The 26,271-nt window shown below is 33.0% G+C and overlaps 2 protein-coding genes across 2 annotated transcripts; one reads left to right on the forward strand and one right to left on the reverse strand.

Annotated features, from left to right (window-relative positions):
- The first annotated feature begins 12,004 nt into the window (after window positions 1-12,004).
- Window positions 12,005-21,551, forward strand: LOC143921321 (uncharacterized). The gene is made up of 7 exons (XM_077444569.1): window positions 12,005-12,053; window positions 12,743-12,864; window positions 18,767-19,638; window positions 20,950-21,049; window positions 21,125-21,229; window positions 21,290-21,462; window positions 21,518-21,551. The coding sequence occupies exons 1-7, from the start codon at window positions 12,005-12,007 to the stop codon at window positions 21,549-21,551; spliced, it is 1,455 nt and encodes a 484-aa protein (XP_077300695.1).
- A 120-nt stretch (window positions 21,552-21,671) lies between these two features.
- On the reverse strand, window positions 21,672-25,481 carry AP-2sigma (adaptor protein complex 2, sigma subunit). The gene is made up of 3 exons (XM_077443805.1): window positions 25,349-25,481; window positions 23,235-23,384; window positions 21,672-23,162 (listed from the first exon to the last, which is right to left on the reverse strand). The coding sequence occupies exons 1-3, from the start codon at window positions 25,349-25,351 to the stop codon at window positions 22,887-22,889; spliced, it is 429 nt and encodes a 142-aa protein (XP_077299931.1). The 5' UTR covers window positions 25,352-25,481; the 3' UTR covers window positions 21,672-22,886.
- Between the last annotated feature and the right edge of the window lie 790 nt (window positions 25,482-26,271).

Genomic DNA, 26,271 nt, shown 5'->3' on the forward strand with positions numbered 1-26,271 from the left:
TATGTATAATAATAAAACACATCTATTTTAATCGGCAGAATATTTATAGGTAATATGTAACGATTGTTGATTACATTAAATTACACGTTGGTTGCACAATATCGTATGTATGTATGTATGTATAATTGCACATGTCTACGCAGCAATTGATGCAACATCTTGTTGTTTATTGTGTCGTTTACGCCGTTTTAACACGGGCGAATTATATTTTTTTCGGAAATAACGATCCCAAAGCCTCGCTATATAACATACGAATCACACGATCAAAACCGGATATGGACGTAAAAGTTACGCTCAATTTTCGCATTAAATAACAAATCAAGGTTGTTATTGTATGCGCGATCGTATTGTGTTTTTCGTCATAATATTTTCAACAGTGAAAATGTTTGAAATTAATATTTCACAGTATCCAACGGTGTGATTAATATTCAACTTTTGTCCTTCTTCGACCCACATCCTTCGGGACGAAATCGTGTGGAAACGTCGCAAGTAGGAGTGTTGGCGTTTCCCAAATGCGAAATCGTGCTCGACATGACATTGAAATACCACTGGAGAATCCCGCGCAACATTAACAAAATTACGACATCGATTCGATGTAAATGCGAAGATACGTGGTAAGGATTTATTTTTGTATGAGGAAAGTTGTCGGTTTATTGATTTAACCACTTCATCGCTGTAAGGGCACTTCGTATTTAAGGCTATGTTCGTATTTAAGGGCACTTCGTATATTAAACGTCCATTTTATAAAATAAATGTGCATTTAAAAAAACAATTTAAAAAAAATTGTTTTGTTTCTGTACATTGCAAAAAATTTGAATTTCTAAATGACGGATACAGATTGCATTAGAAAGTTTGCTTCGATCATTGAAAAAAATATTTGTTACTTAAAAATAGGATGAAATGTGCATTAAAACGATAGACGAAATTTATCGGCAACGTTACGAATACCAAAATACGAACCAACGTTTGGTTAGGTTTTATATATGGTATTCGTGACTTATGGTTTGGTTATGTTAGGGTTGGTTTTATTTATTTAAGACTAACTGAACTCGGCATGCGTTGCAATGCCACAATAACGCATGCAATTCTCGTTCCCGTTCCCGTTCCCGTTCCCATTCCCGTTCCCATTTGTCGGAAAAATGCAGGCGTGAACACATTTGAAATTGTTGCATTGCAATGACACTCATTTCCGTTTTTCCCGTTTTTAGGCGATTTTTTTTCACAGTAATCTTCCCGGACATGCATACAACAAATCCTTCCACAGACATTAACAAATCCGTTCCACAGACATTTAATTTTATATTTGGGTATAGATATATTTGTTGACGTGGGCCATCCTCTGTGTGTTTGTGGTACAGCCCTGAATGGTCAGTACATGTGAGTGCGAGGTAGGCGTGGCGCGATAATTGTCACACTCGCGGCGTGATGCGTTGAAGGCGGGATAGCTTTACTTTCGCGTCAGTAAAATCGTTATTACGAATATTATTATTAAGAGGTTTTTATTCACAGTAATCTTCCCGGACATGCATACAACAAATCCTGAAAGTTCCATCGTAATCGGTTCAGTGGTTTAGGAGCCTATTCGAGACACACAGACAGACATTCAATTTTATATTTATAGATTACATTTCACTAGTGAGAAATAAAAGTAAACACTTTTGACAGTTGATAATTGTCAATAGCGGAAGACTGCAACGTTGCCACTTTTTGTATCCATTCTAATGCTAAAACCTATTTTTTCGAATGATCGTTTCATATTTTTTAATGGTCAGTTTATAATGCCAAAATATTTTATTCGATGCACAATATGATATTGTTTAATGCACCGAAAATAATGCAAAATTTTAATGCAAAAACATTTTTTTAAGATACAAAGTATATTTTTCAGTGTACAGCTAAATCGTACCCCTAATGAAATTGAATGTCAATATTTTTCGTTAGTTTATTATATAATTAAGAAGTTCAAAGGCTGGCACTAAATAAATACATATAATAAAATAATCGAAAGAGTCGCTCAGTGTACATATTTCTGTTGAATTTTGTAAATATGCGTATTTTTGACCAATCTAGAATAAATGTCAAAATGTTGTATAACAAATTGACGTGTCGCTGATTGGTCCAGTGTCGCTAAAATTTTCAAATTAAGTTGGGTTAGGTTGTATAATTTGAAAAATTTACTCAAATTGTAAATGTTCACGATTATATTGATTTTTTATAATACATATATGTTACTAGATATTTTGGTAATGGCCAGGCACTGAGATTAAAGTAAAAATTTACACCCTATGTAATTATTTTTTTTATTAGAAATAAAATTTTATCCTTATTCGATATGTAAATGTTCAATAAAAAAAAGCATGCGAATTTAAAAAAAAATGTTTTTATTAAGCCCGGAGGAAGAATACGAGACCAATGGGCCACTGTTCGAAGAAGAGTATCTTCGAATGTCTCCATGTGTACAAACGTATGTATATATATTATATGTATTAAAAATAGATTGACATATTTGTGTGTGATGAACAGAGATCGGCGGACAAGTTTCTTTTACCCACAAAGAAATGGTGCACTATTGTCAATTACTCTTGTACTCATAGCAAGAGGGCAAACAGGCGGGCTTTCAGCAGAAAAGACATAAGCACTCAAAGTGTTACTACATCCGTCTTACGAATTCTAACTAAAGCCTTAATAATAATACAAATATAAAATTTCAGCATGATACGTTCAGTGGTGTGGAGAAAATCGTCATAACATTTTTGACTTTTCTAAAAGGAAAAAATCCCACTTCCGGTTTATTAAATTTAATGATTTTTTTTTATTTTCATCTCATTGATACTAGGATTATATATGATTTTTTTCGTGCAGGGCACACATATTTAAAAGGTCAAAAAAAAATTCTGACTTGGCGAACGTGCAATATTAGCATGAAGAAGTTCAGAAAATGTCTTTAAAAGATCTATGTACGTAGATTGCAGAATTTTAAAATTTACATATAGGTTGGAAGGACATTTAAAATTTGCAAGGGCCAATTTTTTCTATCTACCCCACTGCGTTGCATGCCAACGAATTACAAAAATCTGCACTATGATGAACTATTAATTGCAGTCTAGCATCGTCATTACGAACATACATACATAATAATAATACAGACACGACCTTTAACCAAAGTCGTCCAAAACGTCCTTCAACCTTTCACATTTATCAACAAACTGCACGTGTAAAAAAACCGGCGTTCACTGTTACACAACTTCGATAATTTAAAGGAAAAGTAAAGTATGCGAGTACCGGAACTCGTACAAAAAGTGGTGTTGCACAATCGGTGGGCAAGCAGCACTTGAGGACGACTGGTGGTAAGCGGCACAGAACTGGCACTGGCTGATGGCTGATGGCTGTCGAGGTTCTACCACTACCACAAATACCAAAAATACCGGTAAAAGTTAAACACAGGTCGTTAAAATTGGTCATGTGGGGTCCCAAAGTGGCCTGTCGCCGCGGATCAACAAAACAACCAAAATTCGGTGACTAGGGAGCATTCTACAGTTGTGTACAATTACATACACTATTCGACACAAAAAATGGTTCAGAGACGATATATGACTTTTCTTATAGATCTATGCCCAGTAAACACAAATCTGGCAATAAAAAATAGTATAAAATAGTATTAACAGTGGGAAAAAATCCCAAGTGAAAATACGAACTTTTGACTTTTGATTTGAACTGGACGACTACTTAGAGAGATTTGAAAGCTGAAAAGTACTACAAATGAAAGATAAAATACCCGACTATAGATTCCAATATTCATGCTGAACAGAAAATTGACAAATTTTGAGACATCCACTGAACAACACCAAGATATATAAAAATCGCGCCATTTAAAAAACACACATATCTCCGAATCTCGAGCCAATCAACATTTTTTATTGCCAGATTCGTGTTTACTGGGCATAGGTCTACGAGAAAAGTTATATCTCATCTCTGAACCATTTTTTGTGTTGTACAGTGTTACTAGTCTCTTCTTACTTCGCTTTCGATTTTTTCGTCTGACGCAATTTGGGTTCTTATCTGATCGTTTTCAAACTTTGCCATTTTGCTCGGTTTGGTCATCAATATATGTGGTAAAATAATCCGCCATTACGTTGGTGAAAAATAATCGTAATAAACACGTTTGAAAATACTCTATTATTGTTCTCGGTCTATTTGCTATATTTATCCACGTTGCCGGATTTATCCACACTGTTCCGAGCGTTTTTTTTCAATTTTTGCCACCCTCTCAGTATGTCAGATTTCAATTGTTTAAACGCCTATAACTTTAACCGGAAAAAGGCACATAAGAAGGTTGCACACGGGACATTTGCACAAAATGATCATACATTGGTCAGCAATTGTAGTGTTTAGAGTACGGATAGCCAAGATGCCGCTCATTGTTCCATTGTTGTAAATGCTTTGTAAAAAAGGTTCGGCAAACCTTTAACAATGCATTTACAACATTTGAACAATTAACGGCACCTTGGTTATCTGGGCTTTAGTAGTGTTCTTTCTAGTTAGGGTGACCATATTTGCCAGGATTCAAAACGGGACGTATGGTCACCCTATTTCTAGTTAATTTTGTTATAAGTAGTCACCGGAGCCTGAGGGGGCCGTGTATTGTTCAAAGGTTGTAAATGCATTGTTAAAGGTTTGCCGAACAATGGGTAGCACTGTGACTATCCCACCTCAAGTTATAAGTTAGAATAAAAGGGTTGCTGAAAGTATGTTGAGGAAATTGCTTTACAGAAAAATAGTTTCGAAGAAAATTTCGGAGGAATTTTCATTAAGCAATTCACGTAAGAATATCAATGGAATGAGTTTTAGAAAGCACTTTTACTAATTACATATATAATTTAAATTATTGATTTAATTTAATTTTAATTTTATTTTAGCCAGCAGTTTGGCTTAGTGTTAGCGTATATATTTAGCATCACTGAGGTCAAAGGTTCGAGTCCTCGCCACTGCTAGTTAGATTTGGGGGTTTTGTGACTCCAAATCGATCGTTTCTCTATCAGAGTTTGCCAATTTTATCTGATCAGTGCTGAAACGGTTCCTGAAAATTGGTATTAGATCTAATCCTGTTGTCACAAAATCTGCCCGTGTATAATTTGTAATAATTATACACAGTAATCTGAAATCTATAGATATCTCTATAATTTCATATTTATTATATGTATAAAAATTGTACACAAAAAAAGTCTAAAAATAATGCATAGATGTCTCTATGATTATTATTTCTGATTAATTGTTATATGCTATATATTCTGATTGTATATGTATTACTGTATTTCTGATTGTTTATGTATTATGTATTTCGTTAACGTACACCCGTCGCATTGGAGCAAATCTGTAATGACGAGTGTATATTGATTTGTAACAATAAAAATAAAATAAAATAAATAAAATATTGTAAGTACTCGGCAATATGACGTTAGCAATATTGCGCCGTATCGTCATGGCCTGTAATGTATAAGTAAGCCGATTTTGCCTTGCACTCGGCCAAAGTGTATAAACGTGACGTGACCGTGACGTGTAGGTAGATATGAATAGAAATGTAATAAAATGACATATGTATTTGAAACGGAGTCGTGCAGTGCTGAAGCCGTGCAGTGCTGAAGCCGTGCAGTGCTGTTAAGTATGAACAGACCTTAAAACGTAGCCTTGAAAATCACCGTATTTATTTATTTTTAATATACAAGTAGGTAAAAGTCTGAATTCTCGACGGAGAGACCTAGAGAATTCTTGACCTAGAGGGTCCAAGCCTTTTGTATATAAAAATTGTATACAAAAAAAATCTAAAAATAATCCATAGATGTCTCTATGATTATTATTTCTGATTAATTGTTATATGCTATATATTCTGATTGTATATGTATGTATTAATGTATTTCTGAGTTCTGATTGTTTATGTATTCTGTATTTCGTTAACGTACACCCGTCGCATTGGAGCAAATCTGTAATGGCGAGTGTGTATTGATTTGTAACAATAAAATAAAATAATATAAAATAGTTATTTTTATAATGCAAATACTTTGACGTCAAATGTTTACCATGTTGAGTTTTCCAATAAATATATGTATATGAAAGCGTTTTTATGAATGTTTTGCAGTCTTATTTTTATATTTTTGGGATGAAAATAGACCATAACATATAATATTTAAAAAGAAAACTTAAACAACAGAGTTCACTCTGCTAGCAAAAAGCTTGTAAAAATAATTGCTAATATAAGACTGAAGCTAATAAAAAACTTTAACATATTATATTTACATACATACATACATAGTGCCGGCCTTACACCCTACGGCGCCCTCAGGCATTTTTTTTCTAAGCGCCCCTAGAAAATTGTGACAAATTATTTTGTGACATTCTAGCCGGAGATAAGTTTCAATTTCAAATAATCAATTTAAGTTCCGCCTTTGGCATTCTGATCTAAAAATTTTTAGGGTCTTTGGCGCCCTAATTTTAAATTTTAAAGCGCCCACGGTGCATAAAGTGGCGCCCAAAGCCCGACGCAGCCCCTCCCTAAAAACGGCACTGTATGTATGTACATACATATGTAGATACGTATGGCATATATTTATGTATTATTTTACATATTCAGAAAAAATTTAATTAAATTTTTGCAGAATTGCTCTTTTATCCTAAAGTTTTAGCATGTCAATAGAAAAAACCATTCCAATAAAAATATATATACAATAGAAATACATATATAGAGTTCTTTATGTAATATAACGATAATAAAAAACATAATAAAAACAAAAGAAAAGCATATATTTATTTCAATGGATGATTGTTTGAAAATTTTATTATTATGAGATTTTTTATTATTACTATAGTTGGTTTAATAAACAAACCACCCCACAAATTAAAAATAAGATAAAAACAATACAAACAAACTGCAATAATTGAAGAAGTGCAAATTTCACAATAATCCACAACACTCAACCAATAATTTCTATAATTTTCAACCAAATCATAACAATGATAACATAATTGCGTCGAAACATGTGGGTCAAAAAAAAGTGTCGATTAGATAATATTTATTGTGACACGTGCACGTCGATGCGTGCAACACGACCTGTGCATTTTTTCCCCGACATTTTGCAATTACGTATTCTGTAGTGCAAACACCGTGCGCCAATCTCGCATGTGCAAGATTATATTTTAAAAATACATATTGTAGATATTTAGGTAATTTAGGCTGTCGACCGGTTCAAAATGGAATTCCGCATTACGTATGTAATTTCATTAGCGCCTAAATTCCACACACACCGTTAGCTAAACAAGTTGCAATCGTGTAATAGTAATTTGATGTAGCTCGTGAAAATTTTATAGGAAAATTTTCATTTGTTGCACCGATTACTGTATTAAATCTCATCTTTTAGTCAAATGTTAGTGTGGAGACACATTTGAAATTATTTGGTAAAATGAAACCGGAACTGAACTACACAGTTCAACCAGCACAATATACTAGTGGTTGGCGTATAACGCTTCGAACAGAGTGGTTACGGGTTTAAATCCCACTGTTTTCTGCTGGCCAGACCTTGGGTCGATCGTTTCCTATCAAAGTTTGCCAATTTATCTGATTTTCATTGAAACGGTTCCAACAAATTGGCAACCTTACCCATTTTCTCGCAAAATCTCGAGCTTTCAGTAAGCTAAAATGCTGCAAATTGTCTCTGTATATATTAATTGATATGTATTTATGTGCTTTGTATAATACTAATAATATTTGTATCAAATGTACAAATGTTTCTGGCCAGGAAGGTGCATTGAGGCTACCTGTTAGGCCTTCCTGGTATAAATTAAAGATAAAATAAAATTAAATTGAAAAATAACATAAATCATGTAGGAATTGGACTTTTTTATTGTCCTTAATATGTTTAGATACTATTTCAAATCTATGATATTGATTTTTTTTGTATTTGGGCACGTTCTTGAGTTAAAAGTTACAAATCCAGCAGCTTAGGCTAGTGGTTAGCATATATGCTTTCGAACATATGTAGCAGTCACTTTTTCAAGTCCCACTAATTGCTGCTGGCCAGACTTTGATTTGTGAGTCTAGGTCGATCGATTCCTATCAGAGTTTACCAATTTATCTTATTTTCATTGAAACGGTCTAACAAATTGGCAACCTTCACCCATTTCTTGCAGTTTTCGAGTTTTCAGCATCTCAAATTTCACTGATTCGTTTAAAAATGCTGCAAATCGGTCCATAAATGACTCAAAAATTTGACATAAATGACTCGTAAATTATGATGCTTTGTTAAAAATATTCTAAAAGTTGTGTATCGATGTTTGTAATTAGCCAGAAAGGTGCATTGGAGTGTACCTGTTAGGTCTTCCTGGTATATACATATATGTATGTACAGTGCCAGCCTTACACCCAATGGCGCCCTCGGGCAATTTTTTCTAAACACCCTTAGAAAATAAAATCGCCTTTGGCGCTCTAATCTAAAACTTTGTATGGCTTTTGGCGCTCTAAGTTTAAAATTTAAAGCGCCTTTGTCGCATCGAGCGGCACCCTAACTTATTTGGCGCCCCCGGGCGCCCCCTGACCCAGCCCCCCCCCTAAAACAGCACTGTGTATGTATGTAAAAATTAAATAAATATGTTTTCCAATTGCTATCAATGAGTGCTTCCGAGTTAGTTTGGAATTTTTAGTTTTAGTACGATGAGCAAATAATTCATTGTTGATATTAACCGAAACAGTATCATAAAAGTACATCGAATCGTAAATTGGAACTGTTGCTTTGAATTAAAAGTTTCCACATTGTATTTTAAATTGTCTTTATCGGGCAAAAACTCTTGTTCAGTGAAAAAGTGAGGTATCAACGAGAAATAGATAACACAATTTGTACATCAGTGTATAAAAAGAATTATACCGTACAACATTAATCATAGTTAATGTGTTATCTTAGTGATGTGCACATATAAAGAATGTAAATTTTATTTAAAAATCTTAAATCGATTTCAATTTACGTTTATTGTTATTAAAGTGCGCCATCAAGTGTGTTAGACACTCTACAGAAATCTTATCGAAATTCCGACAATGCCGTTCGAACGGTGCAATGTTTGGAAAAACGCCAAAAAGAAAACAGTTTTTTTCGCAACAACCGGTCGAATGCAATAAATTTGCATTTTTTCCGTTTACTTAAACTGGAAATCCACTCGAAACCCAAATACGAGATTTATTTCATTTAAATAAATTGACTTTAAGACGAAGGAAGCTTGATCGTACAAAGTAGATACACTTTCAGTAGAAACTACGTGTTACATTATCTTGAGAAGGATTTGGATTCGATTGAAAGCCTCACCGAGACCAAGGAATAACGAAAATATCAAAATACAAGGTATTAAAAGGCGTTCACAGTTTCAATTTTACGAATACATTTTATGTTATTAGCCGACTTGCCGAATTGCGTTGCTCGTATGGGAAAAATTATAAAAAAATGATTTTCATTTAGAGAATTTTGTAGTCTACTGTCTGGGTTGAATAAGCTTGAGATAGAATACCAAATGTTGTGATTGTAAATTGGAAATTATGTATTTGCATACCGGAAAAACAAATAAATATTAATATATCTTTATATATTCCTCATTCCAATCAACTTGGTTATAGACAAACAAAGGCTAAATATCGATTTGTTATGAAAATATAACATAACAAAATTCTTATATAAAGACAATTTAATATATTATTCTTATTAATTCAATTCAGATTCGTGTAAATAGGAGTAAATACTAGTACGAGCTTTTAGCTCGCAATTTTACCGATTTAAAATTCAGCACACTTCTAATTAACCCTTTTAAACGAAAACAAAAAATAGTGTGGCCAGAACTCTATTCCAATAAACATGTTTCAATAGAAAATACTCGATATAAAATAGTATTAACAGTGGGAAAAAATCCCAAGTAAAAATACGTACTTTTGACTTTTTATTTGAACTGGACGACTACTTAGAGAGATTTGAAAGCTGAAAAGTACTACAAATGAAAGATAAAATACCCGACTATAGATTCCAATATTCATTTTGAACAGGAAATTGACAGATTTTGAGGCATCAACCGAACAACACCAAGATATAGAAAAATCGCGCGATTTAAAAAACACATATATCTCCGAATCTCGAGCCAATCAACATTTTTTTATTGCCAGATTCGTGTTCACTGGGCATAGATCTATAAGAAAAGTCATATCTCGTCTCTGAACCAAAAAAAAAATCGTCATTTGTCGAACAGTGTAATCATTATTTTCTTTGCACCATTGCTAAAACCATTGTGCAGAAAAAAATTAAGCAATTTATATATGTATGTATAGCTGGACTGTATCTTATCAAATTTATATGTGTGCTAAAACTCAAACCAGCCTTGTCTGAAACTATTGTTGTTTGTATCATGTATGTACTTAACTAGCATACTAAGCAGTTAATAGTGAATTCAAATCAGGAACAGTACGAATCTTACCTCCTCGTAAGATACACATTATCGAAATTGATCTGAGTTATTCGAAAGGTTATAGAAATACGATCATTTGTATACGTATCAGCGATTAAATAAGTATAAACAAGTCGACAAGGCAAACTGGTTTTTGCAATGGTAAGTATCTACACAGGTACTAGTGGTAAATGTGTGTTACGAAATTGTTTTTGTTCTAGGCAGGTGAATGAAGGTCCAAAGTTCGGTCTTTGACTGATCGAAACGAACGAGTAATGCACATGTGCAAATTATCCAATTCGTTGCACACTTGCATATCCGATATGGCAGGTAATGATCGAGCTCGTTTTCGGAGAGAAAGTGAAAGTATCTAGATGTAATATGTATCTGCGAAAAAGCATCAAGTCTAGTGAAAGTCCGAAACTAGATTTTAGATGAGCAAGATTTGTATATTCCTAATGTACTTCTGTATTTGGAATTAAAATGTATTTATGCGCTATTTGTCTGTATAGGTATGTAGATTGTAATCAAAAGTTAGACTGCCTTAAAATATACCTAATTTCTCATTGTGTAGTACATATTATACATATATACATACCTATGATTTTGAAAGCATACTACAAACATATATGTATGTATGTATTTACCTATTCATATATTCAAAGAATATTTAAATAAGTTGAATTTACAATAAAATTGGAAAGTAATAATAAACGATAAAAATTATAATTATTTATGTGTATAGATAATTTAAATTTGTATGTGCCTCCAGGTAAAACCTAGTATAACTTAATTGGAACAATGGTTTTAACTAGGGATTGCAAAAATATCGGAATTTCCGATACCGGTATTATTGAAATAAAAAATAACGATACCGTTATTACCGGTTTTTTCTGTATTTTTTTTTAATTAATTAATTTTTGGTAAAAAATACTTTGCTTCCGATATCCTGAGCATGTTTCAACATGTTTATTGAAAAATACGCCAAGCCCAAACATTCAAATATATATGATATTCGGTGCAAAAAGGTGAAGTAGGTACGTCCCAGGTATAAAAGATTATAATGTTTCGTTTTGGTTGTTTTTTTTTTTGCAACTCCCACTTAAGCTTATCAGATACCCAATCATCGCTCACTGGAGATGCAAACGAAGAGTCAACCATCAGCTGCGGTATTAGTTGTTGTTGAAAGACATATATATTTTTTATCCATACTCTAATTTGAAAATTAGTCCATGTCGTGTCATCATTGAATATGTACCTACATACATATGTATATATTGTACTGAAAAATGTACCAAATAATATGTTTTATCACATTTTCAATGTATGTATGTACGTAATTAAATAAAATCAGCACTCTATAGTACAAAATTTTCTTATTTAAATTAAAATTGAAAAACTTGAGACACATTGTAGGGGGGCCGCGATACTGAAAATATTACCGAACATTGTATTAAACGATATGTATCGGAAAACAGTAAAAATTAAAAGAATTTTACAGACAAAGATATAATTTTGTATGTCGTTTACGTAGTTTTTAGCCATGGAAATATCGTTTTTGACAAAAAAATTTGAAAAAATTGATACTATCGGTATTTCTTATTTTAATAGCGGTATTACTTATTTTCGGTCAAATGCCGATACTACCGGTATCAGTACTTTCGGTATTGCAATCCCTAGTTATAACTCAAAATATGACTTTGGAAATTTGTTTGGTAGAAACCACGGTTATTTATTGAGCTATTATTGTACTTTTGTATGTCTGAGTCTTTATTTCATCAAATTATATTAAGATGGTAATTAGAAATGAATGAAAAAAAATGTCTCAAACACTTTAATTCAAAGTTTTTAAAATTTATTTAAAGTTCTGTACAAAAATTATTTATGAAGATTAAATTTATATGAAAAGCTTCACAATTAAAAATTGTTCTTGTTCGTTAGATCGACCAATAAATTGCATCAATGATCGATTTCTAAGAAAATAAAAATTAAATGAGATTTTTCCTGTTCAGTGAAATGTCTTGTTGTCAATGATCAATGCGATATGGAGACAATGTGGTGAAGACAATGTTTTCAAAGCGGCAAACCACTATCGATGTTTTTACCGCATCAAAGAACCACAAAATTACAATAAAGATATGAATATTCATAGAAAAACTAGGTAGTTGAAACTGAATATTTGCGATATTGCAGCTGAAAATTGCATTTTTATTTTCCAGCTAATGAGTAACGGCTGTTCAGGTGCTGATGAATGATTGAAGAGACAACTGACGTCATTTAGCATCATTGGACGACCTTCAAACCGGATGCCTCATATGCATACCGAACAGATACCAAAACCTTATTTGGAATATGAACTGTCGGGGTTTAGGACTGAATAGAATTCGGCACAGTGGGACAAGAGTAAAACGTATACATGACTGTAGTGTCATACATACTACCCAAAACCAAAAGTTTTGGGATAGCATCATTTAAAATATCCTGAAACAACTGTGTCCATTGTTTACAACCTACTGAAATGTCTAAATAACGGTGAACGGGTACTCAATATTAAGTACCTATATATGATGTTGTTTTGGAATATTATTCGAATAAATTAATTAACATAAACGAACATATGATTAGCATGTAAAATCAATTTATATAAATATGCAGGTTTATATATTAAATATGGATTTAACAGTTAGCTTACCCGAATTCTTGTATGATGGCTACTTGTAGGTATTGATCTGTTTAGAGTGCTGTTTAAATTATATAAAAAAAAAGTATTAAAGACACTGCTATTGACTTGTCGGATGCAACAAGTCGACTGAGACAACATGGCTAAAATATACATTGATATACTCTGAGGTAGTATCTTTAGACAGATAACCAGTGGTGGACCACATAATAAAGAGCAATTATTTATATCTACAGATATGTTTATGTATATGGATGTTTTGTTAAATGTTCTTTATAAAAATTGCTTTTTTTTACTATGATAAAAAAACATTAGGGATTAAAGCATTGTAGAATGTTTCTTTCAAAATTTTATTTGCTTCAAATACAGTCAATTTTATCATATTTGACCAAATTTATAAATTTAGAAACAATATTGAGTGATATTATCCCTTTGAATATATTATATTGGAGTAAACCTACTCCTGATCCAAAACTATGCACTAACCAGCATAATAGACTGGTGGTTAGCATATGATGCTTTGAACAGAGTGGTCACGGGTTCAAATCCCATTGGTTTCTGCCAGCCAGACCTTGGATTTGTGACTCCAGGTCGATCGTTTCCAATCAGAGTTTGGCAACCTTACGCATTTTCTCACAAAATCTACAGTTTTCAACAATCTCGAATTTCGCCGTATGTAATTAATTGTCTAGGAAGGCCCATTGGGATATACCTGTTAGGATTCCTGGCATATATCTATGTAAAATGTGGATCACTTGGGCTGTAGATGATTTTTTACTAGCCTCTTCTTAGTTCGGAAACGATTTAATCGTGTGACGAAGTTTGGGTTCTTATCTTATATATTTCAGCAATCTCAAATTTCACTGAATTGTTTAAAATGCTGCAAATTTACAAATTTGACATTAAATGTCTCTGTGGTTATTAATTGATTTGTATTTATGTACTTTAATAGTATTACAGTAATACTAATAATATTTCCATCAAATGTACAATGTTTCTGGGCAGGAAGGAACATTGGGATTACCTGCTAGGCCTTCCTGGTATAAATTAAAAAAATAAATAAAATGTAAATTTGAATTATTGATTCATATATCCAATTCTATACATTATAAATACAATTTGTCATTGAATTCACCTGTACCTTGAATATATATTTTTTTTATTTTAAATAAAAGATTAGATTATACATATAAGCAAGCTTTTATTTCAAACGAACAATTTATATTTACTTTGTAAGACAGAGAAAGATAAAACTCATACAATGTATATATGTATGTATGTAAATATCACATCGCTTGAATTGACAACATATTGAACTTGAATCTGGTTATTTTTCATTTCAATACGTAGATTGTTTTTAATTACGAAAGTTCAACTATGTATTGAAAATAAAGACTAAATTTAAATGTTGCAATCACTCACCACCACTGATTTATGTACAATATTATGTGATACAAATATTACATATTACAATACGAGTACTTATTTATTGTCAATGTAATTGACCACATCCTGAATGTCTATCTACATATGTTTGTTTTCGGTTTTCTATTTCAATGTCAACATATTGTGTCTACGTATGAATTTCTTGGTCAAAACCGTACTGAATAATAATGAAAGATTCTGAAAACAACAACAGTGATGCAAAACAAGACTGTTTTTCAAAAGAATATATTTTTCTTAATTATACTTTTAAAACAACATCTTAGTAAATTTGATGTGGATTATAAATGAGAATAACAACATTTAAAAATGTAATAAATTTAAACTTTATTCATATATATCAGCCAATGTCAGATATTCACTGAAAATAATCAACTTCTCCGGTGGACCATATATTGTAGTATGCCCACATTTTCATGACGATGAACCGTGAATGGGAAAAACCAACACATGAATGCGTAATCTATGTCGTTGATATGTCCTGCATAAATGCACGACGACAATGATTCGTTGACGATCGTCCACGGTTACGATGAATGATCGAATCAGATAATCCATTTTGCACACGGTGCGAATTTTTCAATAATTACTTTGGTAGTGCCGGGCGCAAAATATTTAAAATCCATGAGAATGAATCGATTGATAAGATAAATTTTTTCACACGACACAATAGAATCGGTTTGGTGTACAGGCCAACAGATTACAGCTGGAAAACGCTAGGCCGAACGCTACATAGGTGATAAAGTTCTTATTTTTTTTATATAACCAGTGGTGATTAAGAGTATCATAATTTATTAAAAATAATACGAGTACGTATGGAATGAAATATTTATTTTCATATACTTAATTTTTGTTTTGATTATTTGGCTATTAAATTTTACTTATGTTAATATAATTTAGTTCTTCAAAGGATTTTAGGACCTTTAGTTTTTCAATAGATTGTTGGAAAAATTATGGCTATCGGCAATGTGCTTGAAAGTAGAAGAAAAGGCACTTTGAAGTGAATAAATGGAGGATTTAACAAATTAAATGACTTTGCAAGAAGTAGAGGATCATGAGTAGTGGAAGCATTTTGTTGAGCATAATTACAAGTCTCAACATTGAGGATACAACAAGGGTAATATTACAGTTGTTGGCCACACGTACTAACACAATTCACAAGCTAAATAGAAGATGTATATTGCTATCAATGATTCAAATAATCAATAGTTGTACATTTTGCAAGTGTAGTATTATTATTCTTTAGTAGTATCCTTTAGTAGTATACAATAATATAAAATATAAATACTTTTGCTTCTAATTTGTATATATGAGCCATTACATTTGAATGTGGCGGAAGTTCAATTTTCAGTCCTAAAAACACAATTTCTGTATGACTTAATTCACAAATTGTTATCACTTCTTTCAATTCGATATGTCCAGAATTTCTTGAAATGAAGAAAAGTGGCCTTATGCCACTTTCAATTATAGCGGCTCATTTGTAATAATTTAGCAGAAAGTATTTTTGTTTTTCATATAATTCTAAACCAATCAATCTGTTCTAAATTTTCAATAGTTAGCTTTTAAGATATAACTAGCTACATTTAGATTTGACATATCAACCTCACCACTGGACTTCAACACTACAAATCAGACCAGAGCGAAGCCCTGAAGACTTGATTGTGTTTGTTGGGGGTTTTATCAAATCTCATTTGAAGGTCAAACATCAATTTAAGCATTAACCAAGTTATTAACCAAGGACATTCTGGCTTTTTAATTTAAATTATATATTACATTATTATTACTTGATGATATAACTCATAATTTTCTGATATTAGCAACAAGCATATAGGAAGTTATTTATTTGACTTTTTATATGTATTCAAATATTTTTTGACTTTTATTTGATCACAGAATCCATTTTGAGTATGCTAATATGATAAAGAAATCAATTTTTTGAACTTATGAATGCAGTCCAATTATATATCTACAAATATTTATGTATGGATGTACTATGTAAATATGTATAATATGTACAAGTGAAAAAATAAATAAAAATTCTCATGCTTATTCATAAAAAATACATCTTTTATTTATTTTCTTGTTTTTGATTGAAAACATCAACATTGAATTGAATGTACATTAAAAAAAATAGATTTTTAATACAAGATTAACTTTATCGTTAGCAATTGTGTACCACTAAATATCAAAAGTAACACCATCTGGTATTTCATTATATGTATGTTGATTGATTGAATGAAAATAGTGTTCGATAATCTTTTCAAATTACCAATAATTAAAAGTTTATACGTAAACATTGATAACGTCGACTCGACAAAGAGTACTTTATCATTTTTATTTATAAATGAAAGTCTATTGTTCACATGCAATAAGTACTTATGTCCTCTGTAGGTGATCTAAAATTCTTTGTTCTTTTCGATTAATGGGTGTAATATATTAAATATTCATCAAATTTTCACACAGGTGAATATGATGCAATAATTTGAGGCGATGGAAACACTTTGACATGTTAATATACTAAAATTTTAGAGTATAACTTGACAAATCCAAGGTGAGAGAATTGTAAAGGTGGATTATTAGGAAATAAAAATGTGACAAAATTATATTATAGTAACAGAGACGTTTTGTGAAAGCGATATTTAAATTTAATTCAAAGATACAAATATTTTGAATATAAAATATTGTTTTTAACTGTAGTCGCGAAATTTCAGTTTATTCAATAGTTTATTTTCAATTATACTTTTGTTCCTAAAACTCCTTACCACTTCATTTAATCTGGATCCAACATGGCTATTCGACTCCCCCCAAAATATACTGTCAAACTATATATTTATTTATTAATTTATTTATATATTATCTTAGCTATCAAGCTAATTTAAAAAATACATCTTAATTACTTAACTCTAAAATTTATAATTAACTTATATGTGTCTCTTCGCACCTCGCAAGAATGCATTCATGGTCTTAGCAGACCTGATGCACTCAGGGAGGGCATTATACATGAGCACACCCCTGTGAAAAACACCCCCAGCTGTCTTATTTTTTCTTACTCTACTTACAACTAGTATGTCCTTATTTCTAGTATTTTTTTTTGATTTTTGAATGCTTTTTATTATTACGAAATTATGTTCACAATACATCTTATATCTATTTTAATAGCTACTGATCTACTGATCATTTTCTATTTTACAATTTAATTTAATTTGGCTAGTAATCATAGTATTATATTATTCTAATGTTAATCTACAGCATAATAGGAAAAAGAGCTCAAAAACCTATTTACAATTATTATAACTGCTCATAATACATCTAATACATAATATTAATTAAAGAATCTTTAAAGTCGATGACCTAAAGCAGATTTTGTTTAGGTAATCTGTGTTTATTTCTAGTATAAAAACTATGTTTATCTCTATTCCTTATTATACATATATAATCATCAAAGTACAACTAGTTTGTCCTTATTTCTAGTATAAAAACTATGTTTATCTCTATTCCTTATTATATAATCATCAAAATACTTAGGTAATAACTTATGATCTAACTTATAAACAAAAGACAATGTACTAATATTTAGACTAATTCTAATACTCATCCATCCTAATTCATTTAACGTACTTCTAACACTCTTAAATCTACTCACATTAAAAATACCTCTCATGGCTTTATTCTGTATTTTTTGCATTTTTTCTAAATCTTGGCCACTAAACAAATTAAGCACAGTGGCACAATAAACCACATGTGGCAAGACAATTGAATTAAACACTAAAATTTTATTATATAGTCAGCATGCATCTTAAAATTTAGTCCCGAGTCTATGTATATTCCTAAATATTTTATATTTTCAACTTTTTCAATTAAATTATCATCAATTCTAATTTCATTCAATATATTTTTATTTTTACCATTCAACCACATCATTTTTTTTTATTCACATTCAGCTTTAATTTATTTTCACACAACCAGTCATTCACATAATTTAATTCTATATTTAAAATCTCAGACATTACATCAACATTCTTTCCAATTATATATATATCAATGTATCATCCGCAAACAAATGTATTTTACAATTCTTAATTACCTTAACAATATCGTTTATATATAAGTAAATTTATTAAAATACTGTCTGTATTACTTGTCTACACCACTGCATTGGAATTTTTTATTGCTGAATGAAAGTTCTCATACTTCATTTCACTTGAAACTGCTGAAGCCATCACAATGTTTGCCCGTATAGTTTACATGTTGATACCCGCAAGACGGGTCAAATACATAGAAAACTTAAAGATAACCCAGTTCAAACAAATGTACCTGCGAGTTTACTACGGCTTACTGGCGAACGGGATGATCCCGAAGCGTCTGAACGTGGGGTTGATCTTCCTCTGGATCACCAATCAAATCATTCAAATCTCAGGCGTGGCGATAGTCGGCAACACCATGTACCTGGACATCCTCAAGGCGGATTTCTCGGACGCCACCAGACAAATGACCATCCTGTTTCTGATCATTATGATGCTAATAAAAATATCTAGCCTAGTCCGGCATAGGCAGATCCTCGGCTCGCTCCTGCTACGACTCGACGAAGACTACGAGGATGCTAATAAGACGCTGAACGAGAGCGATTTGCTAGTGGTGAAGACATACGCCATGTGGGGCATCTGGCTCTCGGATTTGTGGTGTGTCCTGGTCGTAGGCAGTGGAACAGTATTCTGGTGGGCCGCCTTCATTTTGATGTTCTACTCATTGGTGATTGGAGACTTTCAAAAGCAGATGTTGTTCGATTGTATTCTGCCCATTTGGGATGATTTAAAGTTTGTGTCTCCCTTCTTCGAGATGGTCTTTATCTATGAGATGTTCCTTGACATATTCGTCATGACCTTGTATACGGGTTTCGATCCCATAGTACCTATATTCCTGATGCACGTGTGCGCTCAGCTTGACATAGTCAAAATACACTTGGCGGCGCTGTTCGATGATGAGAAAAAGAACGACCCGGCTAAAATACAACGAGAACTTTGCTGGATTGTCCAAAAGTTGCAAAAGATCTACAGGTACAGTAAGAAAGCATCCACAGAAGACAATGGGTGGGGCCGGGAACAATTAGTATTTTGAAAATGAACACTCTAATTGAAAAGATAGTATTTACTAGCTGAATTAAACTCGACTACATAGTATAACATAATGCTAGTCATTTTTTTAAGATAATGTTACTCGGCTGAGCTCAGTACTTTGTCAAACATTGTTTATCACCTTCCATAGCATAATTCGTTGAATTCCTAGATAGCACAAGGTCAATTCAAATAACCCCGTCGTAAGAAATCGCATATGATAAATAAAACGAGCTTGGAGGCCCGGTAACGTCTCTGGAACAAGACATATTGCGGGATCACTTTTTGCACAGCTTACATGGAATTTTTTGCATTGTGTATCCAACCAATTATCCCTCTTCTTCTTCTTGTTAATGCCTTGTCCGCATCAGGACGTTGGCGACCACCTCGTCGATTATTTGAAGATATCCGCATCGGTCTTCAGCGGCTCGGAACAGCTCTTCGGCGCTCATATCGGTCCACATGCGCATGTTTCGAAGCCAAGATAACTTTTTCCTGCCAATCCATTTTTTTCCTTCTATTTTCCCCATGGTTATCAAACGGAGAAATTCGTATTTTGGACCCCGTATCATGTGTCCGAGGTACTCCATCTTTCTCCGCTTGATGACAGAAACAAGTTCCCTGCCTCTCCCCATCATGCCGAGGACAGCTTCGTTTGATATCTTTTTGGTCCACGGAATCTTCAGCATACGCCTATAGACCCACATCTCAAAAGCTTCGATGCGGCTGATCATCTTGGTCTTCAGAGTCCACGTCTCACATCTGTGTAGTAATATTGTCCAGACGTAGCCCTTCGCGAATCTCAACCGCGTATGAAGATTGAGATGCTTGTTTGTAAGCGCCGCCTTCATTTTTACAAATGCTGTTCTAGCCATCTCGATGCGGACTCTTAGATCTTCATCTGGGTCCATCTCTTCATTCAGCCAGGTACCCAGATATTTGAATCTTTTTACTCTTTCTATCACCTCTCCATCCAAGGTTAGATTCCCGGTGTCTGTTTGCATTCTATCTACTATCATCAATTTTGTCTTCTTTAGATTTAGATATAGAATTATCCTTCATATTCACTGAAATCAAACCATTTCAGAATCTCTATTCAGACGTGATGAGCTCTTACCTGAGTGAGATTTTCTTCAAAAAGTGACTTCTTTTAGTTTTGTATACCTAGAGAATATTTACTTCAAGATACTTATTGTCTAATTGTTTCTGCCCCACATTTTATATACATATAAAACGTAACAAAAATTTGCGTAGCTTTGCTGGTGATGTCAACAGCATGTCGACGTCAGCATACGAGACGATATTTTTCATCACACCAATCATGACAACCTCTTCTGCGTTTCAAATCCTATCGGCAAGTACAAACCTCTTCACAGAGCAATAAAATATCAGTTCAGACTGATTGAATATTATACTTTTGAACGTTTAGTGTATAAAGAACGGAGAGATTCCCTATGAGTTTACGGTATTCCTCATATCGACGGGAGTCCACCTTTTCATTCCGAGCTTCTTCGGCGATATGATGATCGAAAAGGTAAGTAAAAACAATGCATAAAACAACGCAGGTGAGAAAGTAATGTAATTTTTGATGCAGAGTGTGTCGATATGTGATGCCGTTTACAATTGTGGCTGGGAATCGAATCCGAGCCGTAGTGTCACCAATACGTTGCTGATCGTCTTGATTAGAGCGCAGCGTCCGTTGCAGCTCTACACCATGTTCAAACCGATCAGTCTTATGCTCTTCTCTGAGGTTACTATGAACATTTTGTCATGAATATGTTTATATAATGAATGCAGCAATGAAATGATTGATATGTTTCAGGCAAGTCAACGTACATGGACTATGTTCAATTTGATGTTGGCGTCGTTCAAGAAATAAGTCTTCGGGAGAATTAATGAAATATTACAAAATATTTGTATGTATGTAGTAGACGTGACATATAGTGTGTTTATTTATGATAATAAAAATCATTTGCGATTACAATCCATTATATTTCAACGTAAAATTATTGGTTACATATTTCAATCTATCATACGTTTATAATATATTATTTTATTTATTATATATATTTATACTTTATATGAATTATGCTGACAAATTAATAATAGCTATTCGATTGCCTTAAGCATGTCATTTATGGCAATGCTATTTCATTTAAATCAAGAGACATGCGAGCTTTTTTTTTAAATAAATAATGATAGCTTTTGAAACCTGTACAAAAGTATACGGGGCTGATTTTAAAATACAATAATTTAATTCAGACTTTGCCACTATGACCAATTTTGACTTAAACAACTAAAATAAGTAAAATTAAATCTTATACACAAGTCAAATCAACAAGTGTGATGAAAACTAGTTTAAAGTTCAGGTTTTTTTGTATCGACTATTATAATGAACTGTTTGAGCGTTCAACATTGATGACAATCACTTAGTTTCTAAAAGTTTATATCTATCATTCAGTAAACGATAACAGCAATTGAAAACAAATGGAATGATCGCATTCAAAAGACCATTCATTTCACACTCCACATAATTCTTTTACACTCGATAAATCATAGCTAATATTAATACGACTTTGTTTTTTGGAAATCATTACAATAATAAATGAAAGTACATATGTATATTGTCTTAAGTTAGTTAGCCAAAAATGTCACAGAATTCTTTTGGGGAAATTTTAAATATACATACAAATATATGATGAAAACTTTGATTTATAAGTTCACTGAAAATATACAAGTATGCATGGTTTTGCTCAACGCTTAATCAATTGGTTTTTTTTTTTAAATACTCAACACAATGCAGAGCTTTCAGATAATTTCAAGTCATTCGAATTGAGACCAAAATCTTATAATAAACAAAAATATATATATATTTTTCTATACTTCATTAATTTAAATGTGAGATTTCAAATTATTGAACTAAAAACAATGTAGCAATGTTTGTACATTACAAATATTCGATTTAAAATCACACATTGAATACAATATGAGTACTTCAAGGTAATGTTTTGTTACATTTAAACGACTACACGATATTTACAAATTATACATTGAGTGAATAGTATCGATAGCGTACATATGTACGTATAATAATTTTATAAAATACTCTTCATATTTGCTAAAAATTAGGTGTAACAATTTGTAAAGAGAAATGCATATATGTATATAGAGCTAGAGACAGAGAGAGCCATTCACTCTAACGAATTCAACATTAACAACTGTTTTAAAACTTTGGTTTGAGACGTTTCGCGTATCTCCCCGGCCAAGAACATCTCGTCGACGACAGTGTAGACTTTGTAGAAATTGAACACGAGATCCAACTCGCACACATTGTGGAAGTATTCGTTCAGCACTTCGACAAAGTTGTGGATGGCTTCCAAGTAGCACAGATTGTTGTCGTTTACGTCGACGCATATGCAAAAGTATAAGCCGGCGTAGCGTCTGTATACGATTTTGAAATTACGAAACTGAAAATGAAATCGGTGTTATTTTTAAGTAGCATATATGTATTTATATTGAAACGTATGTATGCGACTTACTTCGACGAAATTCGTGTGCTTGGCGTCCCTCACCGTAACGACGGCATGCACTTCTTCGATGAGCTTTTGCTTTTCATCATCGTCGAAATTCATATACCATTTGGCTAAGCGTGTTTTGCCCGCGCGGTTTTGGATTAATATGAAACGAATCTGGAATTGTACATAATTAATGATTAAAATATAATAATAAATACGAATAAAATTATATCTACCGTCGCGGTTTCGGAAACCGGAACACTTGTGATTTAACGATTTTTGGGCAGTAAAAATATTGTCCCTTTAGGTGTGTGGTTTTTAACGATCGGGTCTTTTAAATATGATTGTTTTCTACGATTTGAGTTCAGTTTAGTGTGAGTTTTCGAGGTGTATGGATCGAAATCATTGAAAATAAAAATACCATGCAACAATACATTCAACTATCATTGGAGGAGAATATAAAAATCGCGGCTTTGGCAGACTCTGGACATTCATTGCGATCAATTTCTCAACAAATGGGACGTTCTGTATCTAATGTGTCAAGAATAATGAAAAAGAAAAAGGATTCTGGAACTTTTGCTCGTAAGAAGGGGACAGGACCGAAAAGATGCACATCCGAGAGACAAGATCGCCTGATAACTCTATTATCTTTACGGACACGGTTCAAAACTGCTGTAGAGATAAGTAAAGAGATTTCGGATCAATTTTCAATTGAAATTAGTGATGTAACCTTAAGAAAACGACTCAGAGAAGCTGGACTGCACGCTCGGAAACCTGCGAAAAAACCATTACTTACGAAGAAAATGATGAAAAACCGATTAGAGTGGTCGAAATATCACGAAAATTGGACGACATCGGATTGGCGACAAGTCATATTTTCTGATGAGTCGAAATTTAACCTCTTCAGCTCCGATGGTTTTCCGTATATTCGAAGAAAAGTTGGATAAAGATTCGACCAAAAATGTACCCTGAGACAGTGAAGCATCCCCCAAGCCACATGGTTTGGGGATGTTTTTGTTATTATGGAATTGGTCGAATACAGTTTGTGCAAGGTTCCATTAACGGAATAGCATATAAAAAAATTCTAGAAGAAAGTTTTATCCCATCAATGGAAAACCATCTTTCAAATTCTGATGATGTCATATTCCAAGATGACTCTGCCCCTTGTCATCGAGCTAAATTAGTGAGTATTAATTTTATTTAATGATATTGAATGTAATTAATAATATTTCGATCAAAAAATTGAAATATTTTTGTTTAGGTTCGGGTTTATTTGCAGGAATTGGGTGTAAAGACATTAACATGGCTGGGAATAGTCCCGATTTAAACCCAATTGAAAATTTATGGATGGCTATTAAATATAGGATTAGTAAAACAAATATGTCTAGCCATCGATCATTAAAAGAGACCATTGAAAAAGTATGGTATGAAGACATCCCCATCGACATTTTAAGAAACTTAATAGATTCTATGCCTAACCGTATAAAAGCTGTCATAAAATTAAAAGGAGCCGCAACAAAATATTAATTAAGTTTTTATAATGTGTAAATAATACCACGTGACTAATAAAATGAAAAGTTTGCGCTCAACTGTGTTTTTTCATTCAAAATTTCATTCAACTGTGGAGACTGCGTTTGGTCATAAAAACCGGCTCCGACTAAAATTCTCCCTACATTTTTTGTTGTTGTTTCTTTTCTTAACAATTGTCGTTAAAATAAAGCACTATGATATACTCTACCATATTAATGACTTGTTTATTGGGTGTTTATTTTAATGGGTGTTTATTTTATTTATCACATTTATCTATGGTGTTCCGGTTTCCGAAACCACGACTGTATATATAAAATTGAATGCATGTTATATTAATCAAATCTGTAGGGAAAGTTACTATGAGTGAATTAATAATTTGGGGCATATGAAGTAGAGTGAATAGAAATGAGAATGTCTGGTGAAATGTGACATAAGTGGTGATGGGTGTGTTTAAATTATTCTATTAAATTGATTTGAATGTGTGAGGAGAAATGGTTGTGATGGTGATAATGGTGTATCGTGGCTGATAAGCTCCGGTCGTAGATAAGTGAGGAGGATCCGATGACGCAATTGCGTGGAGTCTGCGTGAATTGGTGGAGTGGACTGACCATTGCGAGGAGTGTGCGAGAGACGAGCTGATCAAGGGATGGGGATGGAGCAAGAGCCACAGCCAGAGCCGGAGCCGGCGCGAAACCTTCACTGACAGCTGATGACGCGCAACCCACGGAATACTGAATACTGATCACTGCTCACAACTGTCACTCTGCTGCCACTGTCACTGCTGCCACTCGCAAAAACATATTCAACATATATACTTATTTCGGTTCGGATCGCTTTTAAAATGTATCACAACAAGTTAAGGTCTGTTCATACTTAACAGCACTGCACGGCTTCAGCACTGCACGGCTTCAGCACTGCACGACTCCGTTTCAAATATGTCATTTTATTACATTTCTATTCATATCTACCTACACGTCACGGTCACGTCACGTTTATACACTTTGGCCGAGTGCAAGGCAAAATCGGCTTACTTATACATTACAGGCCATGACGATACGGCGCAATATTGCTTACGTCGTTTTGTCGAGTACTTACAATATGAATGCATACACGTGCATTCGTAGCTACGCGTCAGAATACAAGTCAGCAAAAATGTGTCGACGTTTATCGAACGAAAAATTATGTATAATCGCGCTGTTGTTGAAAGAAGAAGCTCAAGAAGGCAATAAAAAAGCACGGAGGCGTTTTGATGTGCATCCCATGCTAAATAATAGAAAAACCGAAGGAGAGTTTTGGACACTGTATAAGGAGCTTGTGGATGATGGACAAATTTTTTTTAAATATCTTGTAAGATCGCCAATTTAGTAGTCGGCGGTCATCAGTGTAAGACAGGGAAGGTATGTTGACCGTATCCCGGTCTAACGAAACACGTGTTGTGTAGTTTGAAAGAGGATCGTTTATTTGCGTTCAATTGGTACAATGGTTATTGTATGTACGAAGAGGTTTCTTCGGAGATGTGATCTAGTTGAAC

The sequence above is a fragment of the Arctopsyche grandis genome, chromosome 13 (assembly GCF_051622035.1).
Source record: "Arctopsyche grandis isolate Sample6627 chromosome 13, ASM5162203v2, whole genome shotgun sequence".
Lineage (NCBI taxonomy): Eukaryota > Metazoa > Arthropoda > Insecta > Trichoptera > Hydropsychidae > Arctopsyche > Arctopsyche grandis.

Bases quoted from the DNA above. Each gene is read 5' to 3' on its own strand.
- LOC143921321 (XM_077444569.1), top strand. From the start codon at position 12,005: ATGGAAATATCGTTTTTGACAAAAAAATTTGAAAAAATTGATACTATC. The intron at 12,054-12,742 runs GTATTTCTTATT...GACGTCATTTAG, and splicing joins TGAAAAAATTGATACTATCG to CATCATTGGACGACCTTCAA. The intron at 21,463-21,517 runs GTCATGAATATG...GATATGTTTCAG, and splicing joins GAGGTTACTATGAACATTTT to GCAAGTCAACGTACATGGAC.
- AP-2sigma (XM_077443805.1), bottom strand. The intron at 23,163-23,234 runs GTAAGTCGCATA...TTTCATTTTCAG, and splicing joins AGCACACGAATTTCGTCGAA to TTTCGTAATTTCAAAATCGT.